Source organism: Carassius gibelio, chromosome A7, assembly GCF_023724105.1.
Source record: "Carassius gibelio isolate Cgi1373 ecotype wild population from Czech Republic chromosome A7, carGib1.2-hapl.c, whole genome shotgun sequence".
NCBI classification, from domain to species: domain Eukaryota; kingdom Metazoa; phylum Chordata; class Actinopteri; order Cypriniformes; family Cyprinidae; genus Carassius; species Carassius gibelio.
This window is the reverse complement of record NC_068377.1, coordinates 33,783,166-33,799,142: the sequence shown is the minus strand read 5'-3', so window position 1 is coordinate 33,799,142 and position 15,977 is coordinate 33,783,166. Positions and strand designations below refer to the sequence as shown.

The following is a 15,977-nucleotide window of genomic DNA, read 5'->3' as shown; positions in this document are numbered from 1 at the left end:
TGTAAACATTTTCATTCTTTGCACCTTTGATTGGGAAACTACACAATCTTCCTAGTTAGAATTAACATTTTGACTTAAAATTACAACATATAATATGTGTTGATATCTATGTTTATGTGTGTCTCTGTTGATGCAGGAGTCAAATGCGACACTTCTGTTTGTGGGAACTGCAGGCACTGATCTCATCCACCACCATCATCTGCTTCATCACTACAGGAGCCCTAAGAAGGTGTTCCTTTCAGGTCAAAGCTTCATGTCTAGCTATTAATGTAATCAAAATAGTGTTAATCGTGTTAACATGAAGGAGCGGGTGTGATGTGATTGTGTTTTTCTCATGCTCCTCTCCTCACATATTTTAATGGCAGCCACAAAACTGAGCCTTATCTGTTGACTACTTTATTTGTAAGTCAGGGGATGATTTGGATTTGTAATCTGAGATGCAAACGTCTCAGACCTGAATCAAACATGTCATCAGCAGTAAATTAGCATTGACCTTGAAAAGCCCAGGGACTCTAGAGTCTGAGGTCATGAGGAAAATACACACAAACACAAATAAGAAGTTCTTTATGGTTGTTCAGCTTCAGACGGAGTGCAGCGAAGCCGTTACTGCATTCCTCAGAAATACTGTAGATGTGACGACCGAATTGTTCTGCACTCAGTTTCAACACTAGCTTTGTATCTGGTGGTAGAAAATAACATGTGCATCAAGATTTATGTTAAGAATGTATAGTTGATTAATGGAAAGTGCTGTAATTGGTCATTATTATATGTTTATAAAATTATATTATATGTTCTTTCAGTTAATTTATTCTTTTGTTGTGATAAATTAAAAATATATATTTTTTAATCATTTTAAAAATATTACATGTAGCTGGTAAATTTGCAAACTGTGTGTGTGGTGTGTGTGTGTGTGTGTGTGTATATATATATATATATATATATATATATATATATATATATATATATATATATGTATGTATTACTGCATATGCATACTACCTTTATGAATTTTGGGATCAGTAATATATATATATATTTAAATAATCTCTTATGCTCACCAAGGCAGCATTTATTTTATCACAAAATCAGTATAAATCAGTGTATGGGCATCAATATTTATGTTAAAATTGTATAAATAATAAAAAAAATAGTAGATGCTCTTATTATATATTTTTATATTTATTATATATTTATATATATATATTTTTACACATACCATAAACATGATGAAATGGATATTAATTGTTGTTTACATATATCTGAATCAATTTTAATTATAATCTTTACAATAATTACACTCAAAAATCAACATTGTTGCTGTTTGCAATTTTCAGTTTTGTTCATTGCATCATGAGTTTATCTATCTATCTATCTATCTATCTATCTATCTATCTATCTATCTATCTATCTATCTATCTATCTATCTATCTATCTATCTATCTATCTATCTATCTATCTATCTATCTATCTATCTCTTTTTCTGGCCCTCACACCTCACATCTGAGGCAGGGGAAGCTGCTCTTTCCCACAGACCCCCTACTTCTGGTGTCACTTCTCCTCTCAAGTACTGACTGGGATCCACTGAGGTGCCAACTCACACCTCACAGAGGATATATACAGCAGGAACATGCTCCTCCAGAAACCACAGCCTCATTCAGCAGACAATTTCTCAACTCTGCAGCCATGGATATCTCCAGCTCTTCTCTTCAGCTCCAAGACAGCAGCGCTTCCAAGTTTGACTGCGAGAACCTTCTGGATCAGAGCTACGCTGTATCAGATGCGGGATACTACAGCGCCTGCAGCAGCCTGTCTCCAACCTCTTCCCTCGATTCCTGCGGCTTCTCCCCTCCGGCTGACCCTAGCAGAGCGGGACAGGACATACTGCAGATCTTCCCTCATGACAGCATCACCACCCAGGAGAAGAGCAAGGTCCAGCCCCCCAAGAGAACCGGACGGCCAAGGTCAAAATTCCCTGGAGTGAAGCGGCAAACGGCAAGTGAACGTGAGAAGCTGAGGATGAGAGATCTGACGAAAGCTCTTCATCACCTCAGGACGTACCTGCCTCCATCAATGGCTCCTGTCGGAAAAACCTTGACCAAGATCGAGACGCTGCGGCTCACTATCCAGTACATCTCCTGCCTGTCCGCTCAGCTGAAACTCAGTGAAGACGAGGAACATCGTGGATCTCAGGCCGAGGTCAACGCTGCATCAACCATCTTCGACAGCTTCACTGCGACCCCTTCAGATCCTTTCAGAAGTTTCCCAGCTCAGCAGTTCCCATCTATGACCTGTTCTCAGGTGTGTACATGGTACTCCAACAGTATTTAGATACTATTTTAGATAATAATATTTCTTATTACATTTAAATACAAAATAAATACAGACTTTATAGGAAATGTTATACTTAGGGGTTTTTTCGTGTGTAAAACTGATATACTATTATAGTGTTGTTCTATTTTTTTACATGTTTAGTAGATTTGGGGATTTTTTTCTATATAGTTATTATTTTTATTATTATTTATTTATTTATTTATTCAAGTTGTTTAGTTTCCTAGGCACCAGGCTTTTAATTTATAAAAAAAAATTAATTATTTTTAACATTTATTTTAAGTAAAATAAAAATTATGGGTTTAGTTTTAGATTTAGTTTACTATAATAAACCTGGTTATTGTGATGTGTTATATATATAACATATGTTTCCATAATAATAATAATAATAATTCAATTCTTTGCATTTTAACAATTTAATAGAGTAATAAAAAATGCTCCTGTTCTCTTTCTTAATTTGATCTGTATTTTATTCTTCCAGACTCCAGTCGAAGGTGATTTCCTTTCAATCCCAGCTCCAGAATTTTGGTTTCTCGAGCAGGACAATTCATTCCATGGACAGTGCTGATCAAAATGGTCTGAAATGCACATTATCTTAATTCAGATATTAATTTGCATTTAATGTTTGTACAATAATGAAAATGAAAGACTTTATATTTGTAAATATTTGTACAGCTATTTATATTTTTCTATGTTTCAAAATATATTAATATTTATGAATTTTCTGGAAAATAAAGCCTTGGAATGTCACTTTTTTCATCACTTTTGTGATTTGTTTTTTATTGTTACATACAAATGATTTCAATATTATGCTCTTTAAACAATGTACAACACAAAGCAGATCCAGTTAAGCAGCATCCTAATGAGAGACAGCTGTGACGGTCACTCCATCCCGCTGTAATTCACACATTTAAGGAAACAGCCCTGCAGAGGGAGCATTAATGTGGGAAGGAAAGTAAACTAACTCTCACAGCTGAGCTCCTTTAATGCCCCTTAGACCTTAAATGAAGCTCTGTGGGACTCTTCTTCTGAAATGCAAGATCTGATGCATCTTACAAGCCAAAAAGATAAACTGACTTGTTTCCTGATACCTTAAATTCTCTCGAGGTACTAGGAAAAGTTCACCCCAAAATGAAAAATTGCTGAATATTCCATTGGATCATCCCAGATGAGTTTCTTTGTTCATTGAAACAGATTTAGAGGAATCTAGCATTATATCACTTGCTCACTAATGTATCTTCTGAAGTGAATGGGTGCCGTCAGAATGAGAGTCCAAACAGCTGATAAAAACAACACAAATATCCACCAGTAATCAACAGAACTCTAGTCCATAAATTAACAAAAGAAGTGAAAAGGTGTGTGTTTGTAAGAAACAAATCCATAATTAAGTCCTTTTAACTTTAAACCATAATTTCTGGCTAAAATACAAGTCCATAATAACCCTTCCTCCATTCTGACGGCACCCATTCACTGCAGAGGATCCATTGACGATCAAGTGATGTAATGATACATTTCTCTATATCTCTTCCGATGAAGAAACAAGCTCATCTACATCTTGGACAAAGACTACACAGCAATAATACAAATGCTGTGACTGCATTAAAGATATTAATAGCACCATTAGTGACGTGAGTGACAGCTGTTCTTCGATGTCCGTTTTTCTGTGTGGTAAAAGTCGTAAGATTCCTGAAGGTGACGATTCTGCAGCTGCTTTCAGACACCATGATAATGAATCACTTCCTCATCCTCCCTTCCTGCCATTTGTCCTGTCTTGTCTACTTCCTCTGTTGAGGCCATAATGACACAGAAGAACCGACCATGTTCATCTAGTTATAGAAACACAGAAGAACTGACCACGTTCATCTAGATATTCTAGAAACAAGAAGTCCTGTAATGTGCCGTTACAATTACTGAAGGTCCACTGTGGATGCTGTTAGTTCATCTTTCATAAGCAGTATGTGCAAAAGCAGTATTTTTCCCATTCATTTCCTCCATAGGTTTTTCAAAAACAATTAAAACGACAAGCTTTTGATTTCAGGTTGACATTCATAAAAAGAAAAAAGCCAACAAAACTACTTGTTCTATGAAGAATTGCCAATAAATCATTAATGAAAAAATGATCATCATAAATGACAATACACTATCAAACTGATGATTTTGAATATAAAATATATTTGATGAATATTTAAATGCATACAAACATTTTTTAAGCGAAGGAAAATTGACATCATAATTATAAACAACCATTATAACATACTGCAGAATATTTAATCACTCTTATTTACTAATTAAAGGCACAGAACGGCTGATAAACGGACTTGATGAGAAAATGTCTGTATTTGTTTTCAAAACATAAATAAATGGCCTACTCATGTTAGTATGAAAATATTCTCCAGAAACATTGATAATGAGAGTGATTGATTAGGCTGATTGTTGAGTCAGCCAGTTCATCACGTTTGCTTTGTTTTCAGAAACCCATTTCATGTTGGCTTTTGTCTGTTCAATGGCCTGCTCTATTGCTTGCATACCAAAACTAAAACCGCTTGCTTCGATGTCCTCTTTAAATCTCTGCAACTGTGATGTGTAAAAAAAAAAAAAAAAGAGAGAAAAAAAAGGGATGAGTCACACATTTTCATATTTTCTATTTATGTCTACCAAACATTATTTTTTTTAAGATATAAGATAAGATATTTCTTAAATATATACATATATGTGTATCTACATAATAAATATACACATACACACGCATATATTATGTAATCAAATGTTTTGGATGCGATTATTCACGATTAATCATTTTTAATCATTTGATAGCACTACTATATATATATATATATATATATATATATATATATATATATATATATATATATATATATATATATATATTCCATACATACACATACACTCTTTAAAAGTCTGAGGTCAGTAAGATTTTTTAGAAGTTAATTTGAAATAAAAGCAAAGATACACTCAAGTGATCAAAAGTGACAGTCAAAACATTTAAAAGTCACAAAAGATTTATATTTCAAATAAATGCTGTTCTTTTGAACTTTCCATTCAGCATAGAATAAAAATGCTTCTTGGGTTCCAGAAAAAAATATTAAGAAGCACAACTGTTTTAAACATTGGTAATAATAATAATAAATATTACTCGAGCCTTGCCATCAAATGAATAAAATAATGATTTTCTTCTGTAATAGTTTCGCAATTACTATTTTTACAGTATTATCTATAAAATAAACTGTATTTTGGTGAGGCGTTCAAAAACATTTGAAAAATCATACCGACCCTAGACATTTAAACAGAAGTGTAATCATTTTTGTTTTGCATTTGCAAATAAAACCTCTTATTCAAATGGCTCAAACCTGTTGCAGTTCAAATTTTGTAGAAAACTTTTTCGTGATGCCTTGGATAAGTCTTCCAAAAAAGAAGAATCCATCATCATAACTGTGGAGATCACAAGATAAAATGTATCAGTAGAGGTTATAAATATACACTGAGAAAGAAAGAAGGAAAAACAGTGCTTACTCTTCAGTTAGACGTTTCCAGTTGGCTCTGATAAAGTCCCAAACCAACGGCTGCCCTATTACATTGCCTGAAATATACACAATGGCGGAGGTAACGTCCTGCTTCCTGACCAGATTTGGGTCTGTTGTGAATTCCAGGTACCTTCAGAAAACAGGCAATTAAATGAGTATACATTACATTAAACCATTAAAATAAATACATTAAAATAAACAGATTTCCATCATACAGCATTTACGGTATACACAACCATTCACAAGTTTGGGTCAGTAAGACATTTTAAAACTAGCCTCTTATGCTCATAAAAGCTGCATTTCTTTGATCATAAAATACAGTGAAATCATTGCAAATATTGCAATTTAAAAGAACTGTTTTACGTTTGAATATATCTTAAAATGTTATTTATTCCTATGATGCAAAGCTGAATTTCCAGCATCTTCCCATAATTCCCATACGCTGATTTGCTGTTCAAAAAGCATTAACTATTGTAGGATTATAATTTTTATGATTCTCTGATTAATAGAAAGTTAAAAAGAAAACCATTTTTTTGAAATGGAATGTCTTTACTGTCACTTTTGATCAATTTAAAGCATTACCTTTTTTTTTTTTGGTAGTTTATGTTGTAAGATGCAGTATATAGGACTCACCTGTTTAACAGCCAGGGCTCTCTAGTGCATGACAGACCAAATAACAGCTTCTTTGTCTCTGCAGCAATGGTACAGTTCCTGAACATCTGCCATCCGAAATCCCACTCTTCAACACCACCAGCGGCAATGGCAGTGCAGTACACGGTGGTCTTCAGATTTGGGGCAATTCTTAAGAGAGAAATAAATAAGTAAATAAATAAATATTGAATGGAACTGAACCAAACCAGAAAGATCTGAAGTGAACTGATTTGAATTAAACTGAACAATATCTGAATGAACAGAACTAGAAAGACCTGAGATTGTTTTAACTGAATTCTGAATTGAACTGAATTAAATTTGACTTGCTGAACTAAACTAAAATCTGTGATATCAATAGACTTAGAAAGATCTTTACTGGAACTGAATTGAATTAAACTCCCATAAAAAGATTTAAAAAGAACTAGAAATAAGTGAGAACTGAATTCTGACTTAAACTGAATCAAAGTAACTGAACTAAACTAAAATCAGTGGCATGGACTGGACTGAACTAAATTTAGAGTGGAACTGAACTGAACTCCTAGATATAGAAAAAAATGCACTGAAATGGCTTGAAATGAATTCTGACTTGAATTAAAAGAAAATGTACTGAATTCAACTAAAATCAGGAGCTAAAGGGGAAATTAAAGGGATAGTTCACCCAAAAATGAAAATTACCCAATGATTTACTTCCCTCAAGCCATCGGTGTGTATGACTTTCATCTTTCAGATGAATACAATCAGAATTATATTTGAAAAATGATGGCAGCGAATGGGGGTCGAGAATTTGAAGCCAAAAAAGTACATCATAAAATGTTCTCGACATGGATCTGTGGGAAGCTATAAAGGTCTTCTGAAGCGAAGCAATGCATTTGTGTAAGAAAAATGTCCATACTTAAAACTTTATAAATCGTAATCTCTAATCCAACCCCCATTCACATTTCATTTTTGGGTGAAATAGCCCTTTAATTGAACTTGGCTCCCATAAAGAGATTGAAAATAATTCAAAAGAAGTGAATTGAACTGACTTAAACTAAATACTGATTTGAATTGCACTGAATGAAACCGATTAGCTGAACTAAACTAATGGCATGAATGGACCTAGAAAGAGATGAACTGGCATGAATTGAATTCAGAGTGGAACTGAATCACTGAACTGAACTAGATTCAAGTCAATCAGCAGAATAAGAGAGAGCTGATCTGAACTGGTATGAACTGAATTCAGATTTCAGACTGAGAGAAGTGGTTTTCATACGGGTTACTGTCAGGGTTCTTCATCCACTGTCTGTACCACATGCTAGTGAGCTCTGAACATCCTTTCACTCCAGTTTTGCAGGCCATTAAGATTGCATTTACTTGGTTGTATCTAAAAACAGAAGTTACACAAACAATATTTTAGTTAAATTTCCCCTATAGTGAACATCCCTTATATGACTATTTTTTTATGCAAAAACAGAAGTGTTATGTAACTTCTCTTTTAAAGGGTTCATATCATGCTTTTTTCCCCTTTGAGGTCCACTTAGTTTTTTCTCTAGTAATAACGGTTATAACTGTTATAATTTAGTCTTTCATGACCATATTTCACCCCCGTCTCTGAAACGAGCTGTTTTTGCGGTTGTGCCTATATCACTTCTAAGTAAACATCCTCTTTGCATGGAAAATTACCTGTGGTTAGCACAAGCTCTGCCAGATTAACCTACACTTGATTCATATTTACCACATTAGTCTTGTGTTTGTGAATAGCATATCATTTCCTCAGTACTTCACTGTGGTAATGTTAAAGTGTGTATGTGGGTGGTCATTTCTTCTTGTGGCCTGTCTGACGTCAATACAGAACAAGCAATGAGGAGAAAGTTTTCACAGTAGCCTACTTTAACTTTTTCCAAAAATCAAGAACAATTTGATTTCTCATGATGTGACCCCTTTAAAATTCTTCATAACAGCTTCATGCTTTTCATAGAATTTAAGTTGTAAGTGATTGTGGTGGCTCATTGTGGTGTCACTAATATTTAGAATAAACTGTGAACAAAGTGATGGTGTATTTACTGGTCCATGTATCTTGGAGGTTTCTGAGTCCAGTTTGATGTGATAACTTTGAAGTGGTCAAAAAGAGGCTGCACCTTTCTCCGCAGGTAAGTCTGCAGTGTTGTAAAGAAATGTATAAATTATATATACTGTATATATATATATATATATATATATATATATATATATATATATATATATGTGTGTGTGTGTGTGTGTGTGTGTGTGTGTGTGTGTGTGTGTGTGTGTGTGTGTGTGTGTGATACAGATATGTTATATTTTGTAATAAGTAAACAAAGATACCTGCAAAGGTCCATAGACTTCTGTTCGGTCAAACATGAGGAAAAAGTACTGTAAATTGCTAATTGCAGATTCCCACGGTATGTACTCCTTCTCCTCGTACAGATACTCGGTTGTTCTCAGAGCCAAGGTTATGCTGATTATCTGTGCCCTACGAATAATCATATTCAGATTCCCAATAATGTCATTATTTACAGCCAGTTCATTTTGTCCACTGATGAAATATATTTGCAGCAAGAGCTTACCTCGCCAAATTAAATGCATCATCTATGATCTGGCCCCTATTAAGAACTGGAATAATCTATGTGAGAACAGGGAAATAACAAATGTTATTCTATGTTATTATATATATATATATATATGGATGCTAAATGGATCATTTGTGATGCTTACTTTAAACTGATTATTTTGGGGATTTTATTCAGGTATGCTTCTTTGATGCTCAATGTTTAAAATGAAATGAAAGGTAATGAGCGACTTACTTTATGATTTGTAGTCAGTTGTTTGAGGAGACGTTCCCAGTTCTGGGGATCATAATTAACCCTGTAGTATCCCGTGACATTCAGGTTGGCCAATAACCAGTCTGTTTCAGTCTTCATGGGTTCGTATGAAGCTGTTTTATTACGCAGCCAGTGCTGGCCCATGTTTTGGCCATTCTTCATCCATTTGATTGGCACAATCCATTCATAACTGCAATCATTTTTGAACATACACTCAGTATACTTTAAAAGGACAGGACTCTGTTGGCACATTTGTCAGCGTAAACATACTTGTAGTCAGATGGCTTGTACACTACTGCCTCTGGGTGTATCAGGAAGTGCTGCTGAGAGATACTTCCTGTTCGAGTGTCAATAGTTACGACAGGGAAACCCATCTGAAGAATCCAGCGATTCATGATTTCATTGACTGAGGCTGGGAGACGGATTCCCGAATCTGCATCTACAACCTAAAAAAAAAAAAATTGTAGTTGTAAACACAAACAGACTCACACTAATATTTATTGATTCCATTGCATTATTTTTGCAACTTACTTCCTGCAGTTTCTTCCAAAGATCTGTGTACACAGTGTTGCTGAATGCATACTCTTGCAAATAGTACTGTGGAAATCATACACGGTGGTTAGACTGTGAAAAAGCCAGTCGAATGAACACATCATAATGCCTCAAACTTTAAATCCCCAAACCCTTCAGACATACATGAAGTCCTTTAGCAAAGACAGACTCTGTCAGAAACTCAGAAAGCATTCTCAGGACTGCAGCCCCCTGAAACGACAGCATTAAATTAATGCTGAAATATGACACTGTTTAATAGTGATATTTCAAGCTGTCTTTAGCACAACCTTGCTATACGTGATGGTATCAAATAGCTGATTGATCTGATCAGGTGTGATGATTTCGTCTTCTCGTGAAGAAAGGGGGTGGGAGGAAACAAGAGAGTCGACGGCAAACGCTCTCTGAACCTGTTGCTGCACCATCAGCTCTTTCTTCAGGAGAGAAAAGACAGTTCATTTTGTGTGCCTTGACAGAGGGCAGGTGGCAAAATATATATATATATATCTAAAAAACTTACAATATTCCAGGTGGGTTCAGCATAATCAGCTCCAAGATATGAAACATAACTTGCAAAACCTTCATTGAGCCACAGGTCGTTCCACCATCTCATGGTCACGAGGTTTCCAAACCACTAGTCAATATATTAACTCATATAAATTAATTTGATTTGGTTAAATAGCACTATTTTTAGAAAAAAAAAAAACATAGACACATGCTCTACATACCATGTGTGCAAGTTCATGTGCGATTACAGTGACCACCCATTCTTTATCTTCATTAGAGGACACTTTAGGATCATAGAAAAGCGATTGCTCTCTGTAAGTGACCAGACCCCAGTTTTCCATTGCTCCAGCAGCAAAATCAGGCAATGCAACTTGGTCTATGGAGAAGAACGTATTAGTCTGACTGCTATTAGTGTTAATGGATTGATGTCAAGGATTTAGGAAAGAGGACCAAATTGCAGTGAGATATAACAAGGGTTTATTGACAAAAGACTGATACAAGAGGGTGGTGAAGTGCACAAGATGCCACAACAGGAACAGCTAGGGAATGCCACTGGGAAGGCTTCAGAATACTTTGGCAACAGAGGGGGCAGCAAGACCAGGCTAATAGAGAAGACCGCACAAGGCACCATAGAGCAGAGCTCAGGAACTTGTTGACCACAGACTCTGTCTGAGACAGACCAAATGCCAGGCAGGTTGAACCAGGGCAGGACACATGGGCACAGGTCAAGAACTCGAACACAAGACTAGACAGGACAAAGCTCCACAAAAACACAAATTAAACTCAAGACAAGGAAAAATATAGACCAGTGAACTAATAAAAGGTTAAAGTAACAAAGTAAGAAATTACCAATTTAACCAACTCAGAATAAAACAAACAAAGCCAAGAATCAAGACTAAAAAAACTAAATATTACAAATAAAAGCAAAAGGCAAGAACAAACAAATTACTAAAACAAGGAGCAAGACAAGAACATGAAATTACAAGGACTAGACAAAACAAGGGCACAAGACCAACCAGACAGGGAGACATGGACAAATATTCAGACCGAGACAGAGGGGGTGTGAATGACCACGATCCAGCAAACACAAAAGTGTAAGGTGCACTATAATTAGGGAGGAAAACACATGAGGGACAGGTGAGCACAATTAGACCAACTAGGCTAACAAGAGGGTGTGGTAAAGAGGAAACAAGGAGGAGGGGCTAAAGGAGCACATGGCCGAGAAAATAACTTAACAAGGCCATGTGCTGACACTAGACACAGGAAACAAAAACATAAAACAAAGTGACAGTCCAAAACCCTGACAACTGAGACCCAAAGTTTGAAACTCTCACCTGATTTGGATAGAGGGTATGTGGTGTTGTAATATTTTTCTAAAAACTTCAAAATAGGGAATGTCACATTGAGGGCATAATCTCCATGACCACTTTCAATGGCTTCTCTACGTCCCCATATTCTGATCTAAAAAGACAAATAAATTCATGCATGTTGCTAAAAATAATGGAAATTATGTAATAGAAATCAGTATATTTAATAACCATTTTTAATTTTATATCTGCATTTCAAATACATGTATAAAAGGAAAGAAGGGAGCAAGAGAGAGAGTTGGTCTTGAATGTCTACCAAAACATTGGCCTCTAGTGGGGATTGTATTTTGGTAAATTCGCTGACGATAAAGGCCAGCAGATATGTTGACATTTTCTGAGTTGGCTCAAATCTGGTCCGTAAAACTTCTTTACTGTCTATAGTGATGCGTTCAGTGCCTAAGGGAAAATCAGAAGATGAGGGACGAATTAAAATATGTCCACAGATAAATCCATGAAGTATAGGGTCAAAAGTTGGGGTCTATAAGATTTATATGTGTGTGTGTGTGTATTGCCATTTAATCCTGATGGAAAAGCTGAATTTTCAGTAGCCATGCATTATTCTAGTCTTTGGTGTCACATGATCCTTCAGAAATCATGATCTGATATCTGATTTGGTGATCAAGTAACATTTCTTCTTATGATCAATGTTGAAAACTGGAAACCATGATGGGTTCTTTGTTGATTTTTTGTAACATTCTAAACGTCTTTACTGTCACTTTTGATCAATTTAATGCAATATTGTTAAATAAAAATAATAATAATGCCAAAAAAAAAACATTTAAATCCTACTGACCCCAGGCTTTTGAATAGTTTGGAGAAAAAAAATAAACTTATTGAAAATAACTGTTTGTATTTTTAAATACTGATGTGAAAATATGGCCTCAGTAAAGCCCCTTTCACACTGCACGTCGGACCCGGCATATTGCGGAACATTGCTGGGTCGCCTTCTGTGTGAAAGCAAACACGTCCCGGGATTGATTCCGGCATTGAACCTGGGTCGGGGACCTAGTAACATTGCCGGTGTTGTGCCCAATTTTGACCCCCTGACAAATTATTACCACCCTTGGCAGGTTTAGGAGTAGGTTTGGGGGAGGGGTAAGGATTGGGGGTGAGGTTAGGATTAGAAAATCAGGTAGCGATTTGAACGAGGAGGGTAATAATTTGGCAGGGGGTCGCCGGGTTCAACCCGGGATGAGCGATGTGTGAACAAAAGCCAGATCTAAAGCCGTGTCGAAGTGATGACTCTTTTACCAGCTGTTCAGAAGGATGATCAACGTTCGCAATGAAAAAATATGTGCAAACTGTAATGAAGCAGAGATCAGTTAGTTCCTCATTTTTCGCGCTGACGCTGAGATCGTTTTCTTGCTTCAGTGAAAGTATAATGTGCCTTACATTTTCGACTCGTACTTTACACGTCACGCGCTGATGTCACGTGTCGTTACGGGATCCTTACGGGTTGTGTGTGAAAGCACGCACATATCCCGGGTCATCACTGGCAGTGTGAAAGTGCAAAATCTAGCAACCCGGGAACAATTTCCGGAACACTGTATTTGCACCGTGTATTTGCAGGATTGGCAGTGTGAAAGTGGCTTAACTGATTAAAGAGCAAGTTATAAACCATCAAACAATCAAGGATAGCATTATACAACTTTAATCAATCAATCTGACATAACTAATAAGCTCTAAACTTCAAATTCTTTCAGACTGGTTATATGTCTTCAGCTTCAAAAAGGATTTTGAGCTCAGAATCTCAGATTGCTAATCGGCCCCCTGGGAATTATAAGGTCAAAATTATAAAATATCAAAATTGATCTATTCACATATTCTTATTCAGTGTCAACGTATTTACATTATGTGATAGATTTTTTGATGTTGTGTACATTATGGGACTTTGTATTTAAAAAACAATAAGGTTCTAACTACACAGTCGAATGGAACACAAACATTTTAAAGCTCAATATCTCAAAACTACTCGGAATGCAGATAGAACCTTATAATTCCAAGGGGATGTAATGTGTCTTACTGTTAAGACCACGATGTAGATGTAGTTGTTTTTAACACTATACTATTTTGTTTTATGTTTGTTTGAAATAAAAGTTATGCATCCCCTGTAATCCAGAAGCATATGTGTTATTTGATAATTTAAATTATATTTATTATATACAAGTTATTTCAATTTAAAAAATGGCTTAATTATTTTCTCAATTAACACAACCAAATCATCCTTATAAAAAAATATGTTAATGATATAAAATATCATCAATCATTAATGTGAGCACTCACCCAGCTCCATGCCATTAGCAAGGGCCACAGTTCCAGGAGGGTGGAGGAGAGTCAGATGGAAGACGGCCTTCATTGACGGCTCATCAAAGCAGGGGAAAGCGTTCCGGGCAGCAGTGGGCTGCATTTGTGTTGTGGCAACAACTCTACCATGATTAAAGTTATCTCAGTTAGACATGCCATTTTTCTAGCTTAGCTTGCAAATGTCTTCATAAGTGAGTGAAGTGTAGCCAAGCATGGTGACCCATAATCAAAATTTGTGGTCTACATTTAACCCATTCAAGTGCACACATACACCATGAACACACATCCACAACAGTGGGCAGCCAATGCTGCAGTGACTGGGGAGCTGTTGGGAGCTCAGTGCCCTACTCAAGGGTATCACCTCAGTCGTGGTATTGATGGTGAATAAAGCTCTGGTCCCCACCTACAATCCTTACCGGAACTGAGACTCGAGCCATGACTTCCCCCTAGCTAAATGTTTTTTTGTTTCATAAATGTTTTGTTCAAAATTCAGTGGAACAAAGGGAACCATCCAGAACGCCTAGTAATTAATTTACATTTTGCATTTAGCAGATGCTTATATCAAATCTTCAATAATTATAACAAACCTATGAATGAATTAAAATAAAATTATAATAATAATTATAAAATGTTACAGAAGTTTCTTATGGTGTGTTTTTATAATTCTTGCAAAACATTTTAAAGCTGTATATATTATATATATATATATATATATATATATATATATATATATATATATATATATATATATATATACATTCAGTTTTGTATTGAGATACATAAAACATTTGTACACCACAGTAGAACTTAAATCTAAAAGATTATTCAAATTTGTGGGAAAAAACATACTGTTTTTTTAACTGGTTCCAGGATCTAAATACCTATACATAAGTAAACAATAAATAAGCTAAGTTATTTTGTACATAAAGTGTTAGTAAACTACCCACTTAAATAATACATAACTAATTATAAATGGTATCATGTATTATTTTACATTCATAAAATGTATTAAGTTTGTATTATGGTTTCTCATTTAATTAGTATTATAAGAATTTACTTTTCAACCCTTTCTTATTAAATTAATGTCAGCAGTAATAAAAGTTACGTCTTACTTTTTTACACCATTTTCTGTGTATTGGCTTTTGTAAAATCCTTCTAGATCATCTGACAGCTCTCCATGGAATTCCATGTAGAGCCAATACGATTTTCCAACTTGTAGTTTTTCTTTCAGCTGGATCACCATGAATTGTGTTTGTGTTTGAAACCAGGTTTTCAGAATGCCCGGAGCGCTTGTCCCTCCCAAACCCGACAGCGTGGCATGGTGCTTCTCCGAGGTCAAGGTGAAGTTCAGCTTATTGGAATGAATAATGATCAGGTTGGTTTCCTTGACGCACGTGAATGCAACTCCAGATATCCCATTGAAAATGTACATTCCATGCTCGTCCGGCACCAACCGTGGCCAAAGCGTCACGTTGTAGTATTTAGGAAGAAGAGTGTCAGGCAGTCTGTACTTGTCCCAGGGCTCGTTCGATGGAGCTGGGGTGCTGTAGGGAGCTGCAGTCGTCACCGCTTGGGTCCCATTTGTGGACTTTACTTCGTTTCTCCGTTTCTCTTTAGTATAGACCACTGACAAAGAAAAAATGGTGAGGACGGACACAACACCCAACCCTAATAGCACAAACCCTAAAGGCCTACTGATATAAAAGCCTTTCCCCATGACCGCAGAGTTGAAATGAAGTCCCAGGAGTTAATGATGGGGCCAGGACAGGATCAAGTCTGTGCAGACAGTCATGAAGTGCGTGTGATTAAATAGTGATGACTGTGATGAATCATGATGTGGTTGTGTCCGTGCCACTTCTGCAGAAAACCGTTAGTCAAGCCCGAAATGTTTGCATAGTTCTCATTTT

The 15,977-nt window shown here is 35.8% G+C and overlaps 2 protein-coding genes across 2 annotated transcripts; one reads left to right on the top strand and one right to left on the bottom strand.

Annotated features, from left to right (window-relative positions):
• Window positions 1-1,560: 1,560 nt before the first annotated feature.
• LOC128017331 (mesoderm posterior protein 2-like) lies at window positions 1,561-3,065 on the top strand. The gene is made up of 2 exons (XM_052602677.1): window positions 1,561-2,298; window positions 2,810-3,065. Exons 1-2 carry the CDS (start codon window positions 1,684-1,686, stop codon window positions 2,894-2,896), a joined length of 702 nt encoding a protein of 233 aa, XP_052458637.1. The 5' UTR covers window positions 1,561-1,683; the 3' UTR covers window positions 2,897-3,065.
• A 14-nt stretch (window positions 3,066-3,079) lies between these two features.
• On the bottom strand, window positions 3,080-15,951 carry LOC128017330 (aminopeptidase N). Its single transcript, XM_052602676.1, has 19 exons — window positions 15,183-15,951; window positions 14,050-14,192; window positions 12,023-12,162; window positions 11,734-11,860; window positions 10,621-10,775; window positions 10,413-10,526; window positions 10,183-10,326; window positions 10,040-10,105; window positions 9,875-9,940; window positions 9,614-9,789; window positions 9,326-9,533; window positions 9,089-9,144; window positions 8,847-8,994; window positions 8,565-8,656; window positions 7,774-7,884; window positions 6,504-6,671; window positions 5,860-6,000; window positions 5,697-5,778; window positions 3,080-4,902 (listed from the first exon to the last, which is right to left on the bottom strand). The coding sequence occupies exons 1-19, from the start codon at window positions 15,785-15,787 to the stop codon at window positions 4,750-4,752; spliced, it is 2,895 nt and encodes a 964-aa protein (XP_052458636.1). The 5' UTR covers window positions 15,788-15,951; the 3' UTR covers window positions 3,080-4,749.
• Window positions 15,952-15,977: the final 26 nt, after the last annotated feature.